Consider the following 26,734-nt stretch of genomic DNA (forward strand, 5'->3'; position numbering starts at 1 on the left):
CTGTGATGTTTTTTGGAGTAATCATTTTTGGTGCATGATTTGGTTACATTTAAACTTGGAGTTTAGGAATTGAAATGATCACCGTACCAAATTCAGACAAAGTGCAGTTTGGAACTTAATGGATCTCCAAGTCTAAAATGTTCTACTCTTTTGGAAGGAAAGTGCATTGCTTTGTGCTAAGTGACATTTTTTTCAATGGCTGTTTTGGGGTCTTCTGTCCTTTAAAGAATACATTTCCAACAACGTGAAAAATGGTGAAGTTAGGAAACGTCATACCAAGTCAAAATATTTATGTCAAAATTTTTCTAGTATATCATGTGGATTTACATAGCCTGGGGAATTTCTGTGATTGCCTGTATTGAGCCTAGCCACTTAATAGGACAGGGCAGGCACTTAATTTCTTGATCTTAGTCTAGTGTATCATACTTTGTGTTTCTCAGAAAGCATCACTGATAACTAGACAAAGTCTTAGCAACACACCTGCAACCTCTTTTAATAGTTTGAAATGTCATAGGCTTTTTATGCAAAATTATAGTTGCAAAGTCCTATATCGCACCATACAAGATAGATTCAACAGTGTTTTAAAAATAAATTTACGGGGTGGGGCTTACCGGCGGAGCGAGACGGACGCCATTTCTAGCAGCTCTGGGCGACTCAAACTGAATCCGTCAAACATCACCCAAACTACATGCCATCCACGCAAATAAATACTTGCATTGCCCGGGGGAGATCATTCTGCATCGCCCGATGCCATTTAAGTACAATCCGAGGCAGGCAAAGCCCAAAACGAAAATCCGGGCCTACTACACGCCAAACTACCGCGGCCTGGAGTACTTGTGGGGCGGAGAGAGCCTGGGAGACCCAAGCAACGATCATCCACAGGACCCCGACCAATCCCATGAGGAGATGGGGCGCAGATCACAAAGACCACACCAAGGTACTGCCACAGCACAGCCTGATATAGAGGCACTGCTACAGAAACAAACCCCAGCCAAAATGGCGCCCGACCAGGGCTCAGACCCCCCACAGGCAGACACCTCACCTGCACAAACCACTCAGGGGGACACTCAGAGAACCCCACAGCCCATACAGATCACAACCACTAAACCCATACCCCCACAGGGAACAACAGACCCAGCCACCAAGCAGGACCTGCAGCAGATGCAAACTATGCTGCAGGATATACAACGCCTGCTGGCAGCAGACCTACCTGCGCTCAAAATTAGCATGCAACAGATCACAGAAAAAGTGACAACCACTGAAAACCAAGTCAAAACAATACAGGGAGAAATCTCTACGCTACAAGACTCGCTCCACCAACTACAACACGACCAGCAACACTTAGCAATACAAGTGGCGGCGCAGGAGGATAAAAACCGGCGCAACCACATCAAAATTAGAGGCATCCCGGCATCAGTGAGCAAAGAGGATCTACCGCATTACGTGAGGCGACTCACACAATCATTACTCCCTACTGCAGTAACAAAGAAACTTGCCTTTGCAGGGATTTACCGCCTACCCACGCCTCCCAGAGCAGCAGCAACGCTTGCCGGAGACGTCATCGTCCGTTGCATCCTACCCCAAGACAAGGGGCACATCATGAGCGCAATCAGGGGTAAGACCCCGCTTGACTTTGAGGAAGCCCAACTGACTTTTTATCAGGACTTATCCAAGGCCACCCTCCAGTGGAGAAAGTCGCTGACAGAACTAACCGGCCACCTACGCACAGCGGGGATACCATATAGATGGGGAAGCCCTCGCTTCTTGCTCATCACCCACCAGGGGACCACCCATAAACTCACCTCAGGGACTGAGGCCCCTACACTGCTTGCAAAATTGGGCCTACAAAACTTGCCCAACCCGGGCACTCCCCACGTCTGGAATCCAGATGTCTCGGAAACGTTTGTGCCAAGAGGGCAGAGAATGGACACGCAAGCCACCTGACGGACAGGGGGAGAGAGGTCTCTTACCCATGCCCGCTCAACGGCAATACCCATATGCCTTGCCTAACACAACCTGTATTCTCCCCACCTTCCCCGCAATACAATGCTGAAGTTTACGTTACTACCCGTTTACCGCAAGTTAGAGGAGATAGCCGGTGAGGACGCTGGCGCGATGCCTCATTACCAGACCACAAGCCATAGCCTAAGCCAAAACCTACCCCCCCCCGACAGCCCCTAGGTTAGGGCCACCACCTCTCACGAGTGGTCTCCAGTGGAACTAGACGACAGGCCACTTCAGAAAGTAGAAATGAGCACCTGTACCACTCACCAGACTACCTGACCGACAAAACGACACCCAGTGCACCCACACGGGCCCTAGCACCACTACGCACCTCCACGCAACTACTTTCTAACACCTATAGGGTCACGCCTCCGACACTGACCCATGACCTAGGTACCGCACCCGCAGACGAATTGCACGACTAAACCCCTATACGACCCCAACCTCTACCTAGGATCTTACGCATGTTATACTAAACAAAAAAATTGTGCTAAAACTCATCAAATGCATTATTTACCCAAACGTTGCATATGTTGCACCATGTATAAGTCTTGTGCACGCAAAAATAAAGAATAAAAAAAAATGTTACAATGGTACCTTTATTACAATATTGCATCTACTGCTAGGTTAATGGGCAGGGTGGTAAGATTAGTGGGTCTTTCACATTAGGGTTTGATAGGGTTTGGGGGTTTACAGTTATAGGTTCAGGGTTAAAAGGGACAAAGGTTTAGGGATTCCTGCCTTGAATAAGCTATGGACTGAATGATTTTCAGCCATTTGCTAACCTTTACTTACCTTAATTTAAAAGAACATGATAAGGTCAGGAACACAAAATGTATTCCTGACCCTATAGTTTTAAAACCACAATCTAGCCTCACACCCCCCCCTCCCATCCTCCTTAATTATAGTAAAATCATACTTGTATTCAAGTCTGCAGCTGCTGCCTCTGCCCCGATCTGCCTGCTTGGTTGACATCATCAGAAGTGTTTCTCTGAGCCAATCACAATGCTTTAACATAGGAAAGCATTGGATTGGCTGAGACTGCCAAGGAGGCAGATAATGGGCAGAGCCAGCCAAACACAGCCCTGGCCAATCAGCATCTCCTCATAGAGATGCATTGAATCAATCCATCTCTATGAGGAAAGTTCAGTGTCTCCATGCAGAGGGTGGAGACACTGAATTTCAGTGTTGCACAGTGTGCAGCACTGCCCCAGTAAGCACCTCTAGTAGCCATCTGATGAATGGCCAGTGGAGTTATCACTAGGCTGTAATGTAAACACTGCATTTTCTATGAAAAGACGGTGTTTATTGCAAAGAGCCTGAAGGAAATATATTTACTCACCAGAACAAATACAATAAGCTGTAGTTGTTCTGGTGACTATAGTGTCACTTTAAACCCCACAACCCTGACACCAAACTTCCTATAATCCTAACTTTAACTCTAAATCTACTACATGGGGTACACTTCTGTGCACTGCATTTTGTTGTATCATGTACTTCTGCAGCAGGTTGTAACTGCAACAATATTACTGGAAATCTTCCCAGCTGTCCATATTCCAAGTGACTGGTTTGGTTAGCTACAACTTGTTCAGGTTTGTCTTTCAGCTGACTTTGTATAGAAATTTGTTTTTTGTAGTTTTTTGAGTCTATTGTCAAAAACTCTGCATGTTTTTTTCTTGGCTGGACGTTCATCTTTCTTTCTGTTATGCCTTTTTCCACACCATTCCCTGCAAATGTTTCAGCTGGGTCATCTATAAGGTTTACATGGTTACATCTTGTCAGCTCTGAAGCTTTTCATATTAGATAACATTCTTCCAGGGTAATTTCATATCCCCTCTGCATATTATTATTATTTTTATTAAATCTCATATAGCATAAACTATTGTTTTCCAGATTAAACAGTGATTTATTCTCCAAAATTCATAGTTATTTGCTAGTCTTCAGTGGGTACATTTTCTCCCCTGGCTCCAAATGATATAAAACAAAGAAAAAAAACAGATTGCTTTGCGAAATTGAAAACATTACAAAACCAATGTTCCGCAAGCAAATACTTTGAGAATATCTAGACTGCAGGGTATCATTAGCATGTGCTTGATTCAGGGCCTTCTTGTGCAAAACATTACAATATCTGTTATTTCCTTGCCTTCCTTTCCTAATTCCATTACCAATACAAAGGCCCTTTTTTTGTGGAATACATTTTTGTCTGATGCTTTATCACGGAAATTTTTCTGCACAGAATCCAGTGGGTGTAATATCACAATTAGTTGACTGCACATGTTTTTTTCTTTTTCTTCTCCCAATGTGATAAATCTGATTAATTTTGCATGGAGATGAATCTGGAAAGAGCAGGTCTATGTCATTATTGCATGCAAAAAATTCTAGTGATACCGAGCACATGTAGTATAGTGTATTGAACAGTAAAGTGTTTTCAAATGCTTAAATAGACACTATAGTCACCAAAACAACTTTAGCTTAATGAAGCAGTTTTGGTGTATAGCTCATGCCTCTGAAGTCTCACTGCTCTATTCTCTACCAACTAGGACTTAATTTACTTTTATTTCAGTTAATGCAGCCATATCCATACTTCCCCAGCTGTGAGTGCCACAGCCTGCATGGAAGCAAAATGGTTTCATTTTAAATGAGATATAACTTGGTTTAAAACTTTTATCAGGAATTGTAATCATTAGATGACTCTATACAGGAAGTGTTTATTAAGGCTGTGTAAGTCACATGCAGAGAGGTGTGCCTAGGGCTGTATCAACAAAGTGATCTACCTAAATAGCAGAGAATTAAGCAGTGAGACTGCTGGTTCATTAGCTACACCCAAAAACTATCTCCTAAACTAAAGTGGTTTTGGTGACTATAGTGTCCCTTTAAGGGCAAAATTAACCAATTTGATCTTTAACACCTTAAGGATGGTGGGCGTTCTATGCCGTCCTTTTTAGGGTTGCTTTAAATGCTCGGGGGCAGCATAGAACGTCCCCGCTGTCCTTATTACTTACCCGATTGCCGCCGTTCCCCCGCCGGCGATCGCTGTTGCTCCCAGTCTGGGGGACTGCTTGACAGCCCAGACAGTCCCCCCTTGGCAAATTAAGCCCCCGCGGACCATGTGATCGCTCTGAAAGACATCCATAGTGCTGTCTGCAGGGTGACTGCCTGGGTTGTCAGGCAGTCTCCCTGCTTCTGTAAAATAAAAAAAATATTTATTAGTAAATTAAAAAAAAAAATATATATATATGAGATATAAACATATATTATATCTATATATAATATGTGTATATATATAATCTTATATATATAATGTCATACTAAGTGTATTTTTTATTAATATAAAAATACACTTAGAATTAAATTACACATGTGTATATATATAATATATATAACTATATATATTTTTATAATAAGTAAATTAAAAATGTAAAAAAAGATTATATATATATACATATATATATGTAATTTTATTCTAATTGTATTTTGTTATTAATATATATATATTTATATCAAAACACACTTAGAATGAGATTATATATCTATGTATATATAAATATATAAAAATAATATGAAATATATATATATATATATATATATCCATATACATAAGTACAGAAATAATTTCATAAATATACACGTAAACTGCAAATATATAAATATGTATATATATTTAAATTCTACATGCATATTTATGTAATATTTTTACATAATTAAGTAATTTTATCGATTGCAATTTGAGGAACCTGCCTGACAACCCAGGCCGAAAGTCCAGATAATTTATATATTTAACCCTGTAACTTTCCATGACACCCTAAAACCTGTACATGGGGGGTACTGTTTATTAGTGTTTCAAAACAGTAAAGCATATCACAATGATGATGATATTGTCAGTGAAAGTGAAGTTTTTTGAATTTTTCACACACAAACGGCACATTGAATTTTGCCAGACTGGTTATGTTGCCTTTGAGAGAGTATGGTAGCCCAGGAATGAGAATTACCCCCATGATGGCATACCATTTGCAAAAGAAGACAACCCAAGGTATTGGAAATGGGGTATGTTCAATATTTTTTTTGTAGCCACTTAGTCACAAACATTGGCCAAAGTTAGCAATCCTAATTATTTTTTGCATTTTTAACACACAAACAAATATAAATACTAACTTTGGCCACTGTTTGTGACTAAGTGGCTACTAAAAAGACTGGACATAACCCAGGGTATTCAATATGGGGTATCTACTTTTGCAAATGGTATGCCATCATGGTGGTAATTCTCATTCCTGGGCTACGATACAGTCTCAAAGGCAACATAACCAGTCTTGCAAACTTCAATGTGTATAAACTGAAAAATGAAACATGCAATATTTGACCCTGTTACTTTCCAGAACACCATAAAACCTGTACATGGGGGGTACTGTTGTATTCGTCAGACTTTGCTGAATACAAATATGTGCATTTTATTGCAGTAAAAGCTAACCGCATTATGACATTCACAGTTAAAATGCCACGCAGAACAAAACAAATGTAAAAAAATCTTAATTTTTCAAATTTTTTTATTCAGAATAACTTATCTTTCATATATGAATAGTTCATGTGAAATGAAAGTCCTGTTTCTCCTAATCAAAATTATATATAATAAGTGTGGGTGCACTTAATATGAAAGAGGTGAATTATGGATGAACAGACATACAGCGCAAATTTCAGTTTTTGTTTACGTTTTGTTTTGATCACAACGTGTACAATTGGATCAGTCCTTAAGTGCTTAATGATCTCTCCTCACTTTGAGGACAGTGATCCCCAATCTAGTCCTCAAGGTACACCAGTAGTGCAGGATTTAGGAATGTTCTTGTTTATTACTGTTTCAATGAGATACTGCCAAACCTGGACTATTTTCATAGCATGAGGACTCGGATGGAAATCCCTGCACTATAGCAGTTACCACTGTAAGCTCAGCTGCCAAGTACTTGTAACCGTATCGCTGGTTTTGGGCCATATTTGACTCCAAAAAGGTCTTGAGGACACTGGATATGCAGACCAGGGAATCTGATGTTTGTGGATTTTAATGCAATAGGCACATTTCTAGCAGCAAACATTAAAGGTGGACCTGCAGAATTTCCTGGTGGTGATACAGGTGATGGAATCGCTAGTGGTTCTGGAGGTGCTGTGGTAGAGAGTATGAAATTGGTGTATATGTGTGCCAATGACGTATAAAATCAAGGATCTCCTTTTTTTTTTTTTTTTAATACCTCCTGCATATATGATACCGAAGTTTGTATATATGATCCCAAGAAGCTGCATTGCAGCCTGCTATGGTTGCCAGTACTGCTTGGTGTTGTACTCCACTCCATTGTTGGGAGATGGAGTGGTCATATTCTTGTACAAGAAAGGCTGCCCCGGCCAAGGCTTGTTGGGAAAGTTTAAGAATATCCACCAAAAATAATGCTTCTGTGTCAGCTGTGCCACTTGTTCCAAGTACCATACATTATGCCTTTGTATCAATTTTGCATCATTTGCATAATTTATTTTACACATTTTTGTTGTTTTTGGTCTTTGCCAATACTTCAGATTCAGGTGCTGGGTTTTATTGTTTCTCTCTATCCTTTGCCGTAGTGTCAAAGTGATGCAGGATTTTGACATCAGGGCTTGATCCCATTTAAGTCAAAACCATTTTTGGATTGTTTCCCTTTCGTGGTTCTTGTTGCCCTACTGTAGTTATTTAATTGATTTTCTAGTTTTGACTAGGCTTAGTTCTTTCTGGAATCCCTGACCTGACTAGTCCTTACCTGATTAGTTCCAACCCTGATTTTGTTTATTTTTTCCTGCTTTTGAATTTTTCCAAATTTAGTATTTCTGGCCTTGGAGTCAGTATACTAGTTATGCTACTTACTATATCTGCTGTAAGTGTTTAACCTGGTCTGGTAATATGCCTTTCTATTTCTGCGACTGTGTTTTTTGATCGGTGTTGATCCAATCTATTCCTGATAGATAAATGCAGGTGTTTGTACTGTAAATGACTTAATAATCAATACTTTTTCAGATTCATAACTTTGTCCAGTGTAACGCTAAACTTATATAGATTATATAGATTATAGGTTATTAACAACAACAACAACAACAAAAACCCCTCTATTGTCATTGGTGAAAAGGGTGTCATATGATGCAGCAATGGTCTGTACCATGAATATGTTTTCAATATTGGTCAACATGTGCCCCTTCCACCCCTCATATGTGGACTGGATAATGCTTCCCTAACTCTCTGACTGTCATTTCTGTCTGTATGGATGTGCCTGCCTCCATCCCTTTTCTATGTTATGACCTCATGTGCCAACACCTCGATAGGATCCTCTCCAGCCCTTTTTAGCCTACACACTTCTAAAGTGTCCATACTCTTCTGTTCCTTCTCATCTACTGATCCCTTCATCCTCTTTACCTTTCCCCATCATGTGGTCTTCCTGCCATCTACTCTCTCCTTCACTCCCTTTTCTTTCTTGTCCCTCTTTCCTCTACTTTTCTCCAGTGCATCTCCTCACCTCCTCTCCGGCCACCTATACTCCTCTCCTTTCACTCTCCCCCTTAAACACTCACACTCTCTGTCTTCCTTTCAAACAATTGCACTGTCAAAAAAAATAAAATAACAAAATAAATAAAAATCTATAAAATGCGTTGGGTAACAAAAATCTAATTGTGTTGTCCATCTAAATGTATTGATGTGTTTATGTGATATTTACAAAAGTGTATTTTTTATGCAATGATCTATAATCAATAAAGTAATTTCTCCCTTGCTTTTGTGTCTAGTTCGGTGCCCTAGCAATCACAAAAACAGACAAGATATGACACAGATTTAACAGTTTGTTATGAGATTTAATGTTGATGATTGAACTGTACTTGATTGGTTGCAAGTTTGAATTTGACCACCATTATTGTTTTCTATAAATTTTATTGACTTAGTCAGTTTCTTTATATATAAATGCTGACTTATTGCATGCAAGGGATGTTTTGTGCATTGTAGTATTGATCTGAGAACAGCAATCTTCAGTTGAGCTTGAATCCTGATTAACCGGATGGTGGTATGATAATAGGAGGAATATCACTTAAACTAAAAAATGCTTCTAAGTACTTTGTCATTTTTACAAATGTTAATCTAATACATTTATTACACTGTTGTGGGTCCTTTGTGCCTGTTTCTCCAGATGTCTTACACACATGTTTTAACTGTTTTAAAGTTTCTGTCTGTTACATTCTGTTATTGGTAGGCTCATAATCCTATCCTGACTAAAGGAGCTGGCTCTGGTGTAACCTTAGCAAGTATGGTACTAGCACTGCAACTGTTATGGCAGGGAACACATGGTCCACCTGTAAGAGGGTTTTCCTGGTTTCTCTTTTAGCTCATTCTTTGGCACTGAGGTCTACTAGATTGACAGGGGAGGGAAGGACCTATTTCGTAATCGACTTTTTTCTCAATTCCAATTTCTAGCATTTCTTCTATAAGTAGAGATTACATTTAATAAACTTGCATGTACTATGACAAATACACTTTAATTAGTGATGCACTGAAATTAAAATTCTGGACCGAAACAGGACTGTGCTGGCTCTTGTGGGCAGATGGGAGGGGTCTTGCACCCGGCGGCACACAGGGCAATCCGCCGGGCGTCCTCCCGATTTTCTGCAGATTTGACCCCCAGCCGAAATGTCGGTGTATCCCTACTTTAAATGCTATAGCACCAAGCTAATACTGTTAATCTAGCCTAAATGTGGCATGGCATTTCTCAAGTCTTCACAGCTTGCTGTTTAAGAAGTTGATCCCTATATTTTGGAAAACATAAAGTAAAACATTCTGCAGGTAGCATGTTGAAAGAAATGAAGGCAGAATAAAAATAAAATGGAATGTCCCTCTCAAACTGCCTAGATCACTTCGCTAATGGTACATTCACTGCAAAGCAAGATTTATAGATCTTGCACACACACATCATGCATGTGCACACATTCTCAGTCAAATAAATCTGTCATGACAGGTTTACTTGAACTGCAAGCAGCCCCTTAAGCAATCAGTATATAATTTATCATATTGATAAATTATACATTTATATTCAGTTCAGCTTTTAACTACTTTAGTTCTTTCAAGTGCTGACAGCACTGCCATCACACAGGCTTACTAATGTTAACGCCAACCCCACATCATGCATGTGTCCTGTCCAGCACCTACACTGGAACAGTCTCCAGGTATTGCTCTTATAAGACATTGCTTTTATGGCTAGTAAACCTGCAACAGTATGCAGTGACACTTGTTATCTTATTACTATATTCCATATATATCAATGTATTCACTGGCAGAAAAATCACAGCAACTACAATATATAGATACTGTGATAGGAGCAATAGATCTAACAGAAGGAGAGTTCTGTAGGTGGCATAGCACTCTATGGACATTATTTATCAACAGATGGGGAAGTGAAAATATCCTTAAATAACATTTTAAGAAAATGTATACCGTTTTTAGCACAGTAACGCTACCAAAAAAAAAAATCAAAGATTATTTTCTATGCTATATAATGATAGGTATACTTTAAATCATTGATGAATACATTGCCAGTCAAACAAATATAGTGCCTACATGGGCAACAAGTAATAATATGAACAAAAAATTACTATACAACTGTGTAGTAGTCCGTGGTGGTAACTTGACATGCATGTGCACGTATAGTTTACAATTAATTTTTTTTTTTTTTACAAGTAAATGATATGCCACCTACAGCTAGCCTACACATGCTCAGGTGACCATTTCATTCATTCACTTTGAGTTCTCACTTTAGCGAATAACTGTATAGATTTTCAATGCAGCACATTGGAGCCACAAATGCCGTTATGTATCCATAGCCTGCAAAGTACAAAACATATCGACTTCCTAATAATTTCCTAGCAACCATACCTAGGCAGTTTTATGAAACCACTTTAAGACTCCGGCTTCCTTAAAGGGACACTGTAAGCACCCAGACCACTTCAGCTAATTGAAGTAGTATGGGTGCTGTGACCCTTTTGCACTTAGTGCTGCAATGTAAAACATTGAAGTTCCAAAGAACTGCAATGTTTACTTCGCAGCTCTAAGTCTGCCTTCTGTGGCTGTCTACCAGACAGCCACTAGAGGGCTTCCAGAATGCAAACAGACTTTTGGCCAGTTATCTGGCGCTGGACGTCTTCACGGCCATTCCTGCGCATGCGCATTAGGTCTCCACCTGCCGACGTCAGCGTGGGCGGAGCCTGACCCAGCACTGAGGGATATCGGCGCTGGATTCAGGTAAATGGCTGAAGGGGTTTTAACCCCTTCAGCCCTGTGGAAGGGAGGGGTGGGGAAGGGACCTATTAACCCTATGGTGCCAGGAAAATGACTTTGTTTGTCACCCCATTCTACTATAGGATCCCTTTAAATTTAGTATATGCTGATTTCAACTAAAATTACATGAGATTTCTTTCCTTCAAATTTCCAGTTTTGGTCTATATTTATGCAAATTACTTGTTTGCTCAGCAAACACAGTAGTTTTGACATATGCAGACTTAATTGTGTCAATCAGTGAGTCAATCATTCTGCCTAATAAAATCAGAAGCTGGACTTGCTAGAGCATAACTCTACTTTTAGGATTATTTACTAAAGGGAGTTATTTACAAAAGTAGTTATAGCTAGACATTGGTATAAAACGATGGGAGCAAATTCCGAAGAATCAAATCAACAGCTAATATATCAGAGGATGGAGGCTGCTTTTACGTGGTTTAATTCAGCAGCAGTTAAAAAAAAGTTCTATCTGCCAAAAATGGATGAAGATAGTGATTGATTTATGTTAAAACCCACCATAGGGTTATTCTCCCTGAACAGACTTTGTGTCAAGAGATTGATAGTTATTCTTAATTACTTTCATATAGTAAGAATATTGGGGCAGCTCACAATTTTTTTTTATTAGTTCATCTCCTATTTTGCTCAAATCTTTGTAGATTATTTCAAGCCTTGGTATTAAATATTCTGAATTTTACTAATGACAGGAGGAGAATATTTTGCATACTTCCTTTACTGAAATCTCCAATAGCAGCAAATAATAAACCAAACAACCAACAGAAAAACAGAAATACAAGGTATATAAATGCCAGTCCCTCCCACAGATTTCTTCTTTCTTTGATGGAAAAAACAAGTCCAATGCAACCCAACAAACAGGATCAAGTTAAACAACAATGGAAATCGAACAACCAGAAGAGAAACACAGGTCACGGGCGCAATACACTCGAAGAACAGAAAAATCGTGAACATAACCGGGAAATAGACTGATACTCAAACTACAAACAATATTAATGCCATTATCAAAAAATATGCAACTCAGGAAAGCCAATAAATATACATCAATAGCTGGCAAGTAATAACGCCCAATACAATGAAAAGGACATATCCATAAAATGAACAATCTCTAAAGGAAAAAACAAATGAGAGAAAGTAAGGAGGGAAGGTTCCATAAAGGATGAAAGGGAGGGAGGAAAGGCTCGTAATAATCTATAATTTTAAGATAGGCATTGCATTTTTAATGCTGAGAAAGTTAAGAAAATGCAGGGTGAGAAATAGAGAGAAAATAAACAGCCAGAAAGGTCGACTCTTAAGACCAACCACCCCAACGTAGAATATCATAGAGACTAACTCCTAGTGCCGCAGCACCCGATTCCGATGCGACCCCAAACAAGGGACAACACATGTCAACAAAAATAGCCAACGGATCCAATGTGCCGAAGTAGAGGCTAAGACAGGAGTAAATGGAAGCACTTAGGATATCAAAGATTGGCTAATAGAAGGAGACTGTATAGGCGTAGTCATGTCCAGATAGTGAGACAAACAAACTACAACTCAAAGTTTAGGCTAGTAAGGAAAGAAAAGAGATATGTTGGACTTTGTATGACAAGACACCATTAAGTTGACTCCAGCACGTGAAAAAACAAAGGCATCGGCTTCGAAAAGCCCAAGATCCGGGACCGAAAAAGTTGAGACAACATTTTTAAAATCAAACTGACCGGAGCTTTAAGTTAAAGATACTAGCGGCACCATTTCTTCCAAGCACTGATATATTTGCGTCTGGTGCGAGGGGCCCATGAGTCCCAAAGGAGGTTCAGAGAGAGTTGTGATAAGCCCTCAATGTTCAAAGAGCCCTTGAAATCTGTCAAGCCAGCAAGAGGAGCTGGGCCTGAAGAATGAGAGGATGAGACTATATATATATATATATATATATATATATATATATATACCTATCATATTGAACCTGTGGATTCTTCAGTGTTGCTTCAATGTATTGGGCTAGAGACAGATTGGCTATTTGTCGCCCCGGAATCTCACACCACTATTTCACAATGACAGAGCTGTGTTCTCTGCCCATTAATATTGGCACAATGATAAAAATACAAATTAATCCAAACAATTATTAATGTCTATATTTTTTTTTTGTGTTCAAAAAGTGTATGAGTGTTCCTATGCACGTGCGTGTGTGTGCATAAAAATATATAACCATTTTATTGCTATGTGTATGTATGTATAGTATATATAAGAACGTATATATACTGTGTAATTGTGTACAGACCTTGCTGTGCGCCCTGTTTACAGCCATATTGCTATGGAAATATCCTTTGGATGAGGTGCTAATGAATTGGCTTATAAGAGTATGTAACTAGAGATGAAATCCATATTGTTCCTAGTAAGGAATTCATTGTGAAGTAGAATGATCAATTTGTACTGCAGCACAGAGCACAAGGGATGAGCCTTGAGCCCTTGGCTGTACACTGCTCATCATCCATCCTCCCTCTACTGCTCTAAATGATGCCTCTGGGATTAGGGCAATTGTGGAGGATCTGCTCCGCCTCATTTGGTTACTAATTGGTTTCTTGTTTTAGAAATCGAAATCTCATTTTCAGGAAATTACAAATACCAGGAAGCTAGTCTATTGAGGTAATCCAGGGGTCAAGGTGTGTTAAGATGGAAATAGATTTCTCAAATACTAGCATTGCATAGGAACTGGGAGACTGCTGCTCCATTTACTCCAAATTAAACTTACATGTGTCTGATTGGACTGTGTGTGTGTATTTATGTGTGTGTGCATGGGTGTGAATGCAATACATAACAGACAGTGAAAATAATGTGATCAAGCAGTTTTGGAGATATAATAAACTGAAAGTTGAATGTTATATTACATGATATTTTCAGGTTACTGAGCGTGTTAAGACATATTATTGTTAATGATTAGTGTTAGGGTACTCCGCAGGTTAATGTTTGTTTTTCTTGTAGTGCAGCAATTAATGTTTAATGTAGGGGTTACTGTTTAGTGATCGTATCAATGTAGAGGTTACTATATAGTATAGCGTTTTAGGGTAATGTAGGCGTTAATATGTACTGTTGTGTAGTGTGTTAGGGTAATATATGGGTTAATGTGTAGAATAGTGTGTTAGGGTAATGTAGGAGTTAATTTGTATTGCAGTGTGTTTTAGGGTAATGTAGTGGTTAATATGTAGTATAGTGTGTTAGAGTAATGTAGAGGCTAATGTATAGTGTGTTTAGGTTTCTGTAAGGGTTAATTTGTAGAAAAGCATGTAAGGGCTGTGCAAGAGTTAATTTGTAGAACAGTGTTTTAAGTTAATGTAAGGGTTAAGGGGAGATCTTTAAGGCAAGAGCTGCTATGGTACATATCTATCTATCTATCCATCTTTTATGTAGGTTACATATATATATATATATATATATATATATATATATATAAGTATATATTTTTTAAATGTGTCACAGAGCATTGGAAGCCTCACTGCCGCTCTGCTTTTGTACACCATGGCTGGGAAAATTCTTTGCCACTAGGTTAGTTATTCTTTCCCTCAATTAGCTACTAGCTTCTGTTTGGAGCCCATTATTACCCTAGCCTCTCCAAATTACAAGGGAATCTTTAGATCTCATTTCCACTGTAATCCCGATGAAAAGGGTAGTGATTTTCCATTTATTTTAAATAGAGTTAATCAAAGGATTTACACAATCTGCTGCGGTAGGTCAAGTGCAACAAAAAAAATAAAAAAACAGTATAAAAACAGCATAAAAGGAAAAAGTTAAGTATATGCAGACTTTTGCAGAGAAAGAGAGAGAATTTTATGTACGGATACAGATGTGCACTTAACCCTTTCACTGACAGATGTGGCTGAAAGCTAATGACAGAAAGGGTTAAACGCTGTACCCCAAATTTAAATAATTCGTTTTAACTATTAATTGCATAATTGCAGACCATCTCTGCATGAAGAATTGATTAGGGACAAACCAGATCTCTTGTTAAAGTGTAATGTGAGAAGGTTATTTATTAACTGTAAACTGTAAGTTTATTTCCTGTCTTAATGATCAGAGTTAATTAAGTTCTCACCTAGGATTAATAAACAACTACCCTCCCCGCACATTATATTCAGTGTTATCTTTGGAACAGAAAATAATTCTGTTTGTATGTTTTTATGTTTTTAACAGTTACAGTGCTAGCCTTGTAATGGATAATACTTACTTATCACATTGTGTAATGCAGTCTAGTGATTTAGTTCAATCTATTTTTTCTCTGTATAATGTCAGTGTCATTTATTTGTGAAGAATATAAACCTTTTCATATTACTTATTTGTGTATATATATATATATATATATATATATCAATTTAGATTTAAACATTTTAAACACAAACTTTTGTTTTTCTTGGGAAAATTGATTGTACAAATTTGTTAAGGACATCAGTATAGGTGGTCCAATTGAACATCCCAATATCCACACAGAAACAAAACGTGAAAAATGTGAAAATCTGGAACTGTAGATGAACTATGGATAATAAAGACTGGGAGATAAAGCTAGCCATGGTATAGGCCAGATGGCAGCGTGAAAAGAAGTGTGTTTGGATAATGGATAGTGGGAATCTGTGCAGGCTAAAACCCTGTGTGAGTCTGGTCAGAGGAGGTCACCGGGATAGAGAGGAGGAGGGGGCGAGCACACAGAATGCTCTGCAATGTATTCTTGTGCTAGTCTTGTACTGATCTTTATATTAAAGCATAATGTAGCAGGACAGCGAAGCAATAGCCTTGTGTTTATGGAGTCAATGTGATATTGGTATTTGTATCAGCACCAATGAGCATATTCCTAGTCAATGTGATCTGCAGACTAATCCCAGTCCTTCAAACTATGCATTTATCTAAAAGCAGAGAAATATAATGGAATCAGAGTGTCCAAAGCGTAAGCATGGGATTTAATCCCCTCAGTATGTATATCAGAAGATTTAGAGGTGCCTGGAATGCACTGAAAGGGTTAAAAGAATGCTCAAAGCTCTATTCCCATAACCACTGTTGGCTACTGTACAAACCCTGTTAACTGTTTCAGGAACATAGTGGGCGATTAACTATAGTGTGAAAATGATACAAAATCTTACTTATTACTGCCCAATGGCAACATTATAAATTGTCTGTTGGGTGAATATTAAGTCAAGAATATCTATAATGTTAATTGTTTAACCCTATGATCTCCAGAGATGTTTGTATCAGGCCTTCCTCTACACTGGTATTAAACAGGTTCGATTCTACAAAATTAATTTCTTTTCAGACTCAAGATATTATGTGGCAATGAGTTGTGTGAGGTTCTCCATAGAAAAGTGTTGAAAACATCTTGCCCAACTGTAACCTTTTAATAATCAAAGTAAAACACTGCTATCATAAAAGTACATACATTAAATAAACTTTTCTTATGTCAATACAATTAGATATCAATACATTAAACACATAAAATTGGTTTAGCTGAAAAATTATTTTTTAGGCGAATCAAGTGTCGTTCATGCAGGCTTTCAGATTGAACAAATTTTGTATATGCGATAATTTCAGGAATAATTATCCAGACAAGCCAAAATGATGCGAATGTGCACATACCAGTTACATAGTTAAATAGCTGAAAAGAGACTGTTGATCCAAAAGAAGGCAAAAAAACCCAGTTTGAAGCACTTCCAATTTTGCAACAAACTAGGAAATAAATTCCTTCTTGACCCCAGAATGGCAGTCAGATTTATCCTTGGATCAAGCAGTTATTACCCTACATTGAAAGATTATATTCTTGAATATTCTGTTTTTGCAAGTATGCAGTTGCAGTTGCTGTTTGAACATCTGTATGGACTCTGATAAAACCACTTCTTCAGGCAGAGAATTCCACATCCTGATTGTTCTTACAGTAAAAAAAAAATCTTGCCTTTGCCTTAGACAAAATCTTCTTTCTTCCAGTCTAAACTCATGACCTCGTGTCCTATGTAAAGTCCAGTTTGTGAATAGATTTCTACACAATGGTTTGTATTGGCCCCGAATATATTTGCAGTGTACTGCAAAATATCTACATAATATAAATATTATATTTTGTGGTACACTGATGGGTGCATTCTTGTAGCATTTGGTTCACAGATTACGTGAACAGAAGAAACCATATATCATATAATCACAATTCACATACAGGTTTATTTACCAAAGGGAGTTTATTTAATAGCCAAGTTGGAAAAATCTGAGTTGGAGACAACTTTAGCTAAGTGAAGCAGTTTTGGTGTATAGATCATGCTCCTGCAGTCTCACAGCTCAATTCTCTGCCATTTGGCAGTTTAATCACTTTTGTTTCTGTTCATGCAGTCCTAGCCACACCTCCCCTGGCTGTGACTGGCACAATCTGCATGGAAATAAAATGGTTTCACATTCAATCAGTTAACTTGACTTTAAAGTTTTTATCTCCTGCTCTGTAAATTGAAATTGAATTACAATGAGGAGGCTCCTGCAGGGTTTAGCAAGCTATGGGCACATCAGGAGATAAGAAATCCTCAATTAAACAGACTCTGCGATAAACATTAGATGACTCTTTACCGAAAGTGTTTAGGAAGGCTGTGTAAGTCCCATGCAGGGAGGTGTAACCTGGACAGTATAAACAAAGTGATTTAACTCATGGCAGTGAATAGAGCAGTGAGACTGCAGTGGCATGATCTATACACCAAAATGACTTCATTAAGCTAAAGTTGTTTTGGTGACTATAGTGTCCCTTTAAGATATTCTGATCACAAATAGCTATTCTATGGATGTCTTCTTTCAAATGTTTTCAGTTCTTTATAGAACCCTAATATTGTTTAATGACTAACCATTCTACAGTGTGGGAATTGTAGTGAATTCCCACAGGGTTATTTACTAAACTCTGAATTTGAGCGAATCAAATTCGAATTGCAAAGTTTGGTTACAAATAGGTGCTCTGAAAAAATATCTGTAACTGGCTTGTAGCTATAACTTGACTATTTCAGGCTTAAATTTTACAGTTTCGGACTTAATTCTCTAAAGTTCAAAGTTTAGGGAATAATCGTTTAAGTTAATTCACTTTGAATTTCATATTTTTTTGGCTACAATGCATGAATTGAAAATATTCCCCAAGTCAGCTTTGTTTTCAGTACAGCTAGTTTGGAAATGACTTTGTTTTTAGTACAGCTACTTTTTCAAATTCGAAATTCACTTTGAATTCCCAACAATTAACACTTTTAGTATATAATCCTACCAAGTGCCCTTCTGTATTCATTCAGCTGTCGTTTGACAAATCCTGATCTTTTGAAAATGCAATAAGTAATGCGACAGACGATGCTTTGGTCTGGGAACTGGTCCCCAGTCTTCTCATCACTCTTTATTTCTGTATATCTAAACAGGTCTAGGAGAAGCTTGGGGTCATACAACACGTCCCAGCTCCTTGGATAATGTTGGTAGAGAGCTTGGATCACATCTTCTACAGGTAATACATTTTGTTAAAAAAAGACAACTTCCTATTAATGATTAAAAAATGCAGACCTTTCAGTGAACCTTTAATTACCCACCTGTAAAACTGGTAATCTTTACAGTTTTCAAGAACACCACACAGGCTTTGGGAAAAAAAGCATACTTGCCATTTATTGCCTTTAAACAGTCCAGTGTCACTGTAAATTGCTAATTTCTTTGAGATCTGTGTATGAAGCACCTTTGCAAGGAATGTGTGTAAACATCAATGTGTAAAACGCCTTTCTTTCACCTTTTGTCTGTTTTACTCATACTGCCTGTATGTTTTTGGTAGATATTTTTTTATCTAATTACAAATGCAAAGGGGCTTATACAGTAAACTGAGAGTTGAAAAAATGGAAGAGCAATTTGCAATATACAGACTGAGCTAGAACAGTTAAAAAATATATTTGACATAACACATCTTTAAATTGGAGAGCTTTCCTGGTTCTTGTATTTTGTCTTAAGTTTTTTAAGTCAGCGATCAGCTGCTGAGATCTCACTATTTCAATGATTATTACTTTTATTTATACTTATGTTATAACCATAAACACAACGACTGTCTATCTTTCATATATCTTTCATATATCTTTCATATATCTTTCATATATCTTTCTTTCTTTCTTTCTTTCTCTTTCTTTCTTTCTCTTTCTTTCTTTCTCTCTTCATTCCTTTCCTTTTGCCTTTCTTTCCTTTCCTTTTCTTTCCTTTCCTCTTTCTTTCCTTTTCTCTTTCTTTCCTTTTCTCTTTCTTTCCTTTCCTTTTCTCTTTCTCCCTTTTCCTTTCCTTTCCTTTTTTTCTTTTCTTTTCTTTTTCTTTTCTTTTCTCTCATTCCTCCTGTCTGTCTGTAACTGTGTATTTTTCTCTTTGTTTCTGTATCTGGATCTTCCTGTCTTTTTTCTTTTCTTTTTCTGTCTGCCTGTCCATTTGTCTTTCTGCCTGCTACTGTTTTTCTTTTATTTTGACAATGTTGATATGAAGCCTGAATTCCATAATATAAAATAGGCACTTAGAGCGCAAAGTATTATTTATTTTAAATAATCATTTTCATCATAGCGCTACCTGAGTAAATCCAACTTTCAATTTCCTTAGACTCTCCCCATCTGAGTAGTAAAACATAAGGGATGATTTTGATAAAGAATTATTTTTTTTTGCCCTATGTTTAGGCAAATAGAAATGTAGTCCCCTGTTGTTACTTGTCTGAACTGTTTATCAGCCATCACTGAAATAAGAGACAGACTGCTCTGTAAAGTCGATTTCTGCGTTGTGCGAGCTTAACACCACTATCCCTGCTGGGAGAGACATATCACATCACAGTATTTATAGGTGATAAGCTGTGTTTTGTTGAACAATGAAAGATTAAATACTTTCCCTATACAGCACTCCCTGCTTAAGATCATGCTTGATTCAACAATGAGATGTTTAAAGTTGAGGTGAAGGGACATCTGGCCACCCAAGTGATTTCAAAATGTAAATCTTATTTAAATTGCTTCACTATGGGTATACAGATAAATGTTAGCTGATTTTAAAGCTTAGTGTACTTCTTCTACTTTTTCTACTCAGACCTTGGATGGTTTCATCTTCGTGGTGGCCCCTGATGGGAAAATCATGTATATCTCAGAAACCGCTTCAGTTCATCTTGGCTTATCACAGGTAGGCTTGTCTGATTGTTTGTGCATGTACAATTACTCACCCAAGGAGGTGTGAATAACAAAATGCATGGAGGTTTGATAATTATTAGCAGACTGGATAACAGAGAGACAGAGCTCCCCACCTGCAAGGTGTCCACATATATTCATTACGTCTTCCGTTATGTACTACGTGACCCATTCTTCTTTATCTAAATGTAAATATATCCAGATAACCTGTAAGGTTCATAATGATTTAAGAAATTGTTTTGTTTGTTCTCTGTGAGCTGTCCATAGCCCACCCAGTTATTCTTTATCTATCATATATTATTCCTTATGAGTTCCGAATTTTTTATTGTTTTCAATAAATGCGTAAAACAAAAACAAATATGTTGTGACAAACAAATTGTTATTGAAAAATTGATGATTGTCTTGTTCAAACAATTATGCAACCCTTTGTAATTCACCCAGGATAGGTTCACTATATAAGAAATGTTCAAAAATATATAATGGTACAATATTTAATATATCTTATTATTAAATATATGTTTGGAATATTGAAGATTATATACAAGGTGAATTTTGACGTCATTATTATTTTATTATGCCCTATAGATAAAATACCCATTTTTATGAATAAATATTACTTTTGCTTATTGTAATATTTCTATTTTATTTATTTTTTTAAATCACAGGTAGAGCTGACCGGTAATAGCATATTTGAATATATTCACCCAGCTGACCATGATGAGATGACTGCAGTGTTAACGGCCCACCAGCCTTACCATTCTCATTTTGTTCAGGGTAAAGCAAGCATTTATCTCTTTGTGGAGACTCATCAGGTCATATTTATAACGAGCAATTATTGTGCATTTATGCATCATTATGATGTTTATTGCTAAATTTTTAGCAATAAGCTCGGAGTGGCTTTTTATAAATGTCACCCTTTGAGTCTTATAATGCCCTTCAGCATTGATCTGTGGAGCCAGAGATTAAACGCTGCAAGGAGCTATACTAATGGAAATGTTCTTTTACAGAATATGAAATTGAACGATCTTTCTTTCTGAGGATGAAATGTGTTCTAGCAAAGAGGAATGCAGGTCTGACGTGTGGTGGGTATAAGGTAAGTTTTACCTTTTGGAAAAGTCTTTAGAAACATCAGTGTCTCTATCTATCTATCTATCTATCTATCTTACATATCTTTTCTACATATCTTTCGTATATATATATATATATATAGCCTACATATTTATCCTACATATCCATTATATTACTGCCTCTCCATTACTGCCTCTCAGTGTATGGTGTTCCTGCTAACATCTCGCACCTGGCTAATTTGTGCTGGATTGTTTCAGAAGCCTATTTGCACAGTCTGCACTATATATATATATATATATATATATATATATATATATATATAGTGCAGACTATAGCCTATTTGCACAGTCTGCACTATATATATATATATATATATATATATAGTGCAGACTGTGCATATATATAGTGCAGACTGTGCAAATAGGCTTCTGAAACAATCCAGCACAAATTAGCCAGGTGCGAGATGTTAGCAGGGACACCATACACTGAGAGGCACAACCAAGCTGCTGGGATTATGTACCGAACTATCTGCACAGAATATGGACTGGACCTGTCCAAGTCCAGATAGGAGATACAACAAAAAGTAGTTGAGAATGACAGAGCTAAGATCCTGTGGGACTTTCCTATCCAGACAAACAAGCAAGAAGTGGCTACCAATCTGACAATGTGGTGGTAGACAACGGACGGAAGACCTCAGTGGTGGTGGGTGTGGCAATACCCAGTGACTATAACATCAGTAAGAAGGAACATCAGAAGGTGGACAAATACCAAGGACTGAAAGAAGAGCTAGAGAGGATGTGGAAATTGAAGGCAGTAGTAGTCCCAATTGTGATAGGCGCACTCAGGGCTGTGACACCCAAGTTGGGAGAGTGGCTTCATCAGATTACAGGTAGGGCATGTAAGATCACTGTAGAGAAGAGTGCAGTTCTAGGAACAGCTAAGATACTGCGCAGAACCCTTAGACTCCCATGAGGACCCAAGAATGAGGAAAACACACAAACACACAAAAGAATATGTCACCCAGGTCGGGTGAAAAAATAAATTTCTCTCTCTCTCTCTCTCTCTCTCTCTCTCTATGTATATATTATAGTTCATGCATATATATTCACTATGCATCTGTTTGTTGAGTAGTTCTACAGGTGAAAAATGTTCACAAATGACAATACATAACAAAATCTAATGATTTATAATCTATATTTAGAATTCTGTAATGCTATCAGAGTGGGTAATACACAATACATTGACTAAGGTGCTGTGGGTAAGCCAGTAGAGTAAGTTATAATTCCAATTTGCTCAAAGTATGTGAGTTTTTGTTCAATATGTTCTGCAGGTGATACATTGCAGTGGCTATCTGAAAATCCGGCAGTACAGTCTGGACATGTCACCTTTTGATGGTTGCTACCAGAACGTGGGATTAGTGGCTGTTGGTCATTCTTTACCCCCTAGTGCGGTGACGGAAATTAAACTACACAGCAATATGTTCATGTTCAGGGCCAGTCTAGACATGAAACTCATATTTCTCGATTCAAGGTGAGTTTTATAATCTGAATGTCATGCAAATGTTATTCAAATATTATACACACTGAATAAGCATCTTGCAAATCCATTGTCACCCATCCCAAGGCCATAATGTCTCTGAATGGAAAGGCAGAAAATAATGGAAAGGAGGAGAGAAAAGGAGAAATGCAGTAGCTATTAAAAATGTCTGAAATGCATGAAAAGTATAATAATTCAAACTGTCCTGACTTTCAGTTGTGGGTGGATTTGATGGCACAACCAGTAGGTAAACCAGTGGACAAAAAAACAAACAGCTCAACAATTTAATAACTCAGCAATATAATGTTAGGTTGCTGCCTTTCACTCACACTCTCCACCAACCTGTGGGTGAAAAAGGGTGTTACAAATCTAGTAGGCTGTGAAAATTATAGTTGGAATTGCCCAAGTATGACCACACTTGTGTTGATAAAAATCTAATTTCAGGGTCCCTAGGACCCTTTATTAGCACAAGCGCCCTTGATTTCCTTCCAAATCTGTCAATGCATGTGCTATGAGTATCAGAGTATGGGTTAATTTTATTCATTCTTTAACCTAAAATATATGTCCTCAATTTAGTAGAGTGCTGAGGGTGACCTTGGCACTAAGAGTTCGTAGCCTAATTTCCATTCTAAGGGATACCCATAACCACCAGAATCTAGGCTAATAAACTCTTTAATCAAGTGAGAAATAGAGTGTCCAGAGCCATATCTATGAAGTGCTAGGGTAATTTCTAGGCGATATGTGAAATGTAATTTGATGTTGGGAATGTTTCCCCTTTTCTGTAACTCTTGTGACAACAATTTCTTACATTGATCAGTACCTCACTACCTTTTTAACATGTGTGATATATAATGCTTTAATAGTGAGAGTTAAGTTGTAACGCAAGCTTCTAATTTCAAAGTGTTTTAATAAACAGTGTGTGTATCCTCACAATGTCTCTTTGTTTTTCCTTCAGAGTTGCAGAATTGACTGGCTATGAACCTCAGGATTTGATTGAAAAGACCTTATATCATCACGTCCATGGGTGTGACACTTTTCACTTGCGGTGCGCTCATCACTTGTGTAAGGACTTGACATGTTCATTTAACTTCATTTTTAGACTTGTGAACATTATTTGTGTGATGTTAACTGGTTAAATATTTACAGCACATATTAGTCTCTTAATATTGCATGTTAATAGTTATCTATTGTTGGCCATTCTGTGTAGTGATCGAATACAAAAACTAATCATAATACGTACACTTGTACAATGACTATAGGACTCAGACATGGATATTTCTGTATGACATTTGTAAGGAGTGCACTGTACATGGGAATTGCTGCAAAAATGCTTCTGGCTGCCCATTAATTGTGAAAGGAGTTTGTGTGTGCGTCTGTGCCTGTGTATGCGTGTGTATGCACATTTAAACTAGCTACCAGTGTGCAATGTTGTATTGTCCTTTATTATTGATAAATAAATAAAATGTGTCTGGTAGCATGCATCTGTCCCCTATAAGAGCTCATCCACATTTATCCATTTGGAATTTTGAGCAGTTTGGTATTAAATATATCTGTGTAATAGGCTATACAGGTTTTCTGCACTCAATCAGCCTATTAACACTCCACATTAATTTCTGGTTGCCCATGTAACTCCATAGTTTTAAATAAGTGTCAATTAGTTCTGCTGTTAGAAATTAGTAAATTAAAGAGAATTCACAATTTACTGTTGTAGAATGCTTGATGCTAATTGTAATTGAATTTTGCAATATTACTATTTAGTAAGCTTCTGAGATATTCAGAGTGATATTTGTTAAACTATGAATAATGGACAGGAAATCACCTCTATATGTGTTTTGCTAGTTTTCGATGATATGGGCCAAGTCATCACATACCCCTAAATCAGCACCACTAAAATAGCTTTTGGCAGAGCTGGTTAAATTCCGTGAGCCCTAGACATATTATCATATTACACACGTTCTTCATTTGTGGATGGGAGGTGATGGGCTTGATGGTGTGTGTAAGTGAGTCTGATATACCTGTATGGTTATTTTTGGAACAATAGTGAGCAAAGATGTAAACATGTACCAGTCATAAGCAGCATTCTATTTATTGGTGACTACTTCACATTTAGTACTTTGCTTCATAGTTGCTCTTGATAAATTATGATACTATTGGTGTTAGTGATTTAACTTGTCGGTATCTTTGGTTGAGATCAGATTTAATTTCGCTGTGGTTGTTCAAAAAAATGGCGTAATCTACATTCCATTGGAAACCAATAAAAATTTTATTCGGATTAAATAACTCCCGTTCAGTAAGAAACTCCATTACGTTATTTACTTCCTATGTTATGACTATTTTTAATGTGCCACCATTCATAGCCAGGCTGCCACCAGACCTTTCAAGACCCCTTGCAAAACTATTGGCGTGGGACTTTTATGCACCTTATAAGACTTAAATTTGCCCATACACACCTATACTCAAACAGATACACACATATACATAGAACACATGTACGGATACACGTACGGATACACCGAGCCATACACACTGCTAAACATGTGCATACTGCCACATACATACATACACAGACACACATATGCACACATACATAAACAAATGCATAAGGATGTAAACACTGCTACGCAGACACAATGCCATGCACACACACACACACACACACACACTGATGAATTCTGATTCACACACACACAAATCAAACTCTGATTTAGTTATCCTTCTCCAGCACCAAGGTAGTCAAAGCGGAGGTTGGCTAAAACAGAGCTTGTGGTCCAATGTGGACTGCTGGAGTCTTCTTGCCCTCTCTCACAGCTTCCTTCTGGCACCAGGGGATGAAGTAATCAGACATCACTTCAAACCAGCTCTGCTGCACAGGAGAGCAATACAGCCCATGAAAGGGCCCATTCCACCTCAAATTCAGAATATGGTCTGGCTATGGAAGATGTGTGTATCTCCTCAACTGCACTTCATAGAACTAGTGGGCGCCAGGGCACAGCTGTGCCCTGTAATGGAGTACCAACTGTTACCCCCTGATGGCATCCCTGAAGCTAGAGTTAACATAATTCTGATGTTTTACTGATGATTTAATCTGATCAACAGGCTAAATAATGCATATGTTTGTGTTGGCAGTACTGGTGAAAGGACAGGTCACCACTAAATACTATCGCTTTCTGGCCAAGCATGGCGGCTGGGTGTGGGTGCAGAGCTACGCAACTATTGTACACAACAGCAGATCCTCCAGACCTCACTGCATTGTCAGCGTCAATTACGTCCTCACGTGAGTAAGAACAGACGTCATATCTTTTTTTATAGAGCAGACAAATGAATGGCATATGACACTGGGCCTTGGTCATTGCACTGAGAAAAAATACTCATATGTGCTTGTTTGTGGTTCACACGTTAAAACTTAGTGGGATATTTATACAGCACTTAACAAGCAAGACATCTGGTTTTCTTCTCAGCATCAGAATTTGAGTGTCTTAATTTCAACCAGATTGGCCAATAAATCTATATAAAATAAAAGTGATGTGGTATTTTTTTTTAATCTCTTACTTATTTATGACAACAGGCTGAAGCAAGGAGCTATTGATGTGCACTTATAAAGCAGAAATCTGGCTCCTGAGAGAATAGTGGCACGTTGACAGAGAGGCTTTTCCATGGGAAT

The 26,734-nt window shown here is 37.8% G+C and overlaps 1 protein-coding gene across 1 annotated transcript in view; it reads left to right on the top strand.

Annotated features, from left to right (window-relative positions):
- The window catches only part of SIM1 (SIM bHLH transcription factor 1), a 93,534-nt gene that overhangs the window by 16,272 nt on the left and 50,528 nt on the right, over positions 1 to 26,734 (top strand). Inside the window, exons 2-8 of the mRNA XM_063441311.1 lie at positions 18,709 to 18,791; positions 20,375 to 20,464; positions 21,135 to 21,243; positions 21,477 to 21,562; positions 22,868 to 23,067; positions 24,029 to 24,135; positions 26,200 to 26,347. Coding sequence (XP_063297381.1) covers positions 18,709 to 18,791; positions 20,375 to 20,464; positions 21,135 to 21,243; positions 21,477 to 21,562; positions 22,868 to 23,067; positions 24,029 to 24,135; positions 26,200 to 26,347 — 823 coding nt within the window. The remainder of the gene's footprint in view (positions 1 to 18,708; positions 18,792 to 20,374; positions 20,465 to 21,134; positions 21,244 to 21,476; positions 21,563 to 22,867; positions 23,068 to 24,028; positions 24,136 to 26,199; positions 26,348 to 26,734) is intronic.

The sequence above is a fragment of the Pelobates fuscus genome, chromosome 2 (assembly GCF_036172605.1).
Source record: "Pelobates fuscus isolate aPelFus1 chromosome 2, aPelFus1.pri, whole genome shotgun sequence".
NCBI lineage: Eukaryota > Metazoa > Chordata > Amphibia > Anura > Pelobatidae > Pelobates > Pelobates fuscus.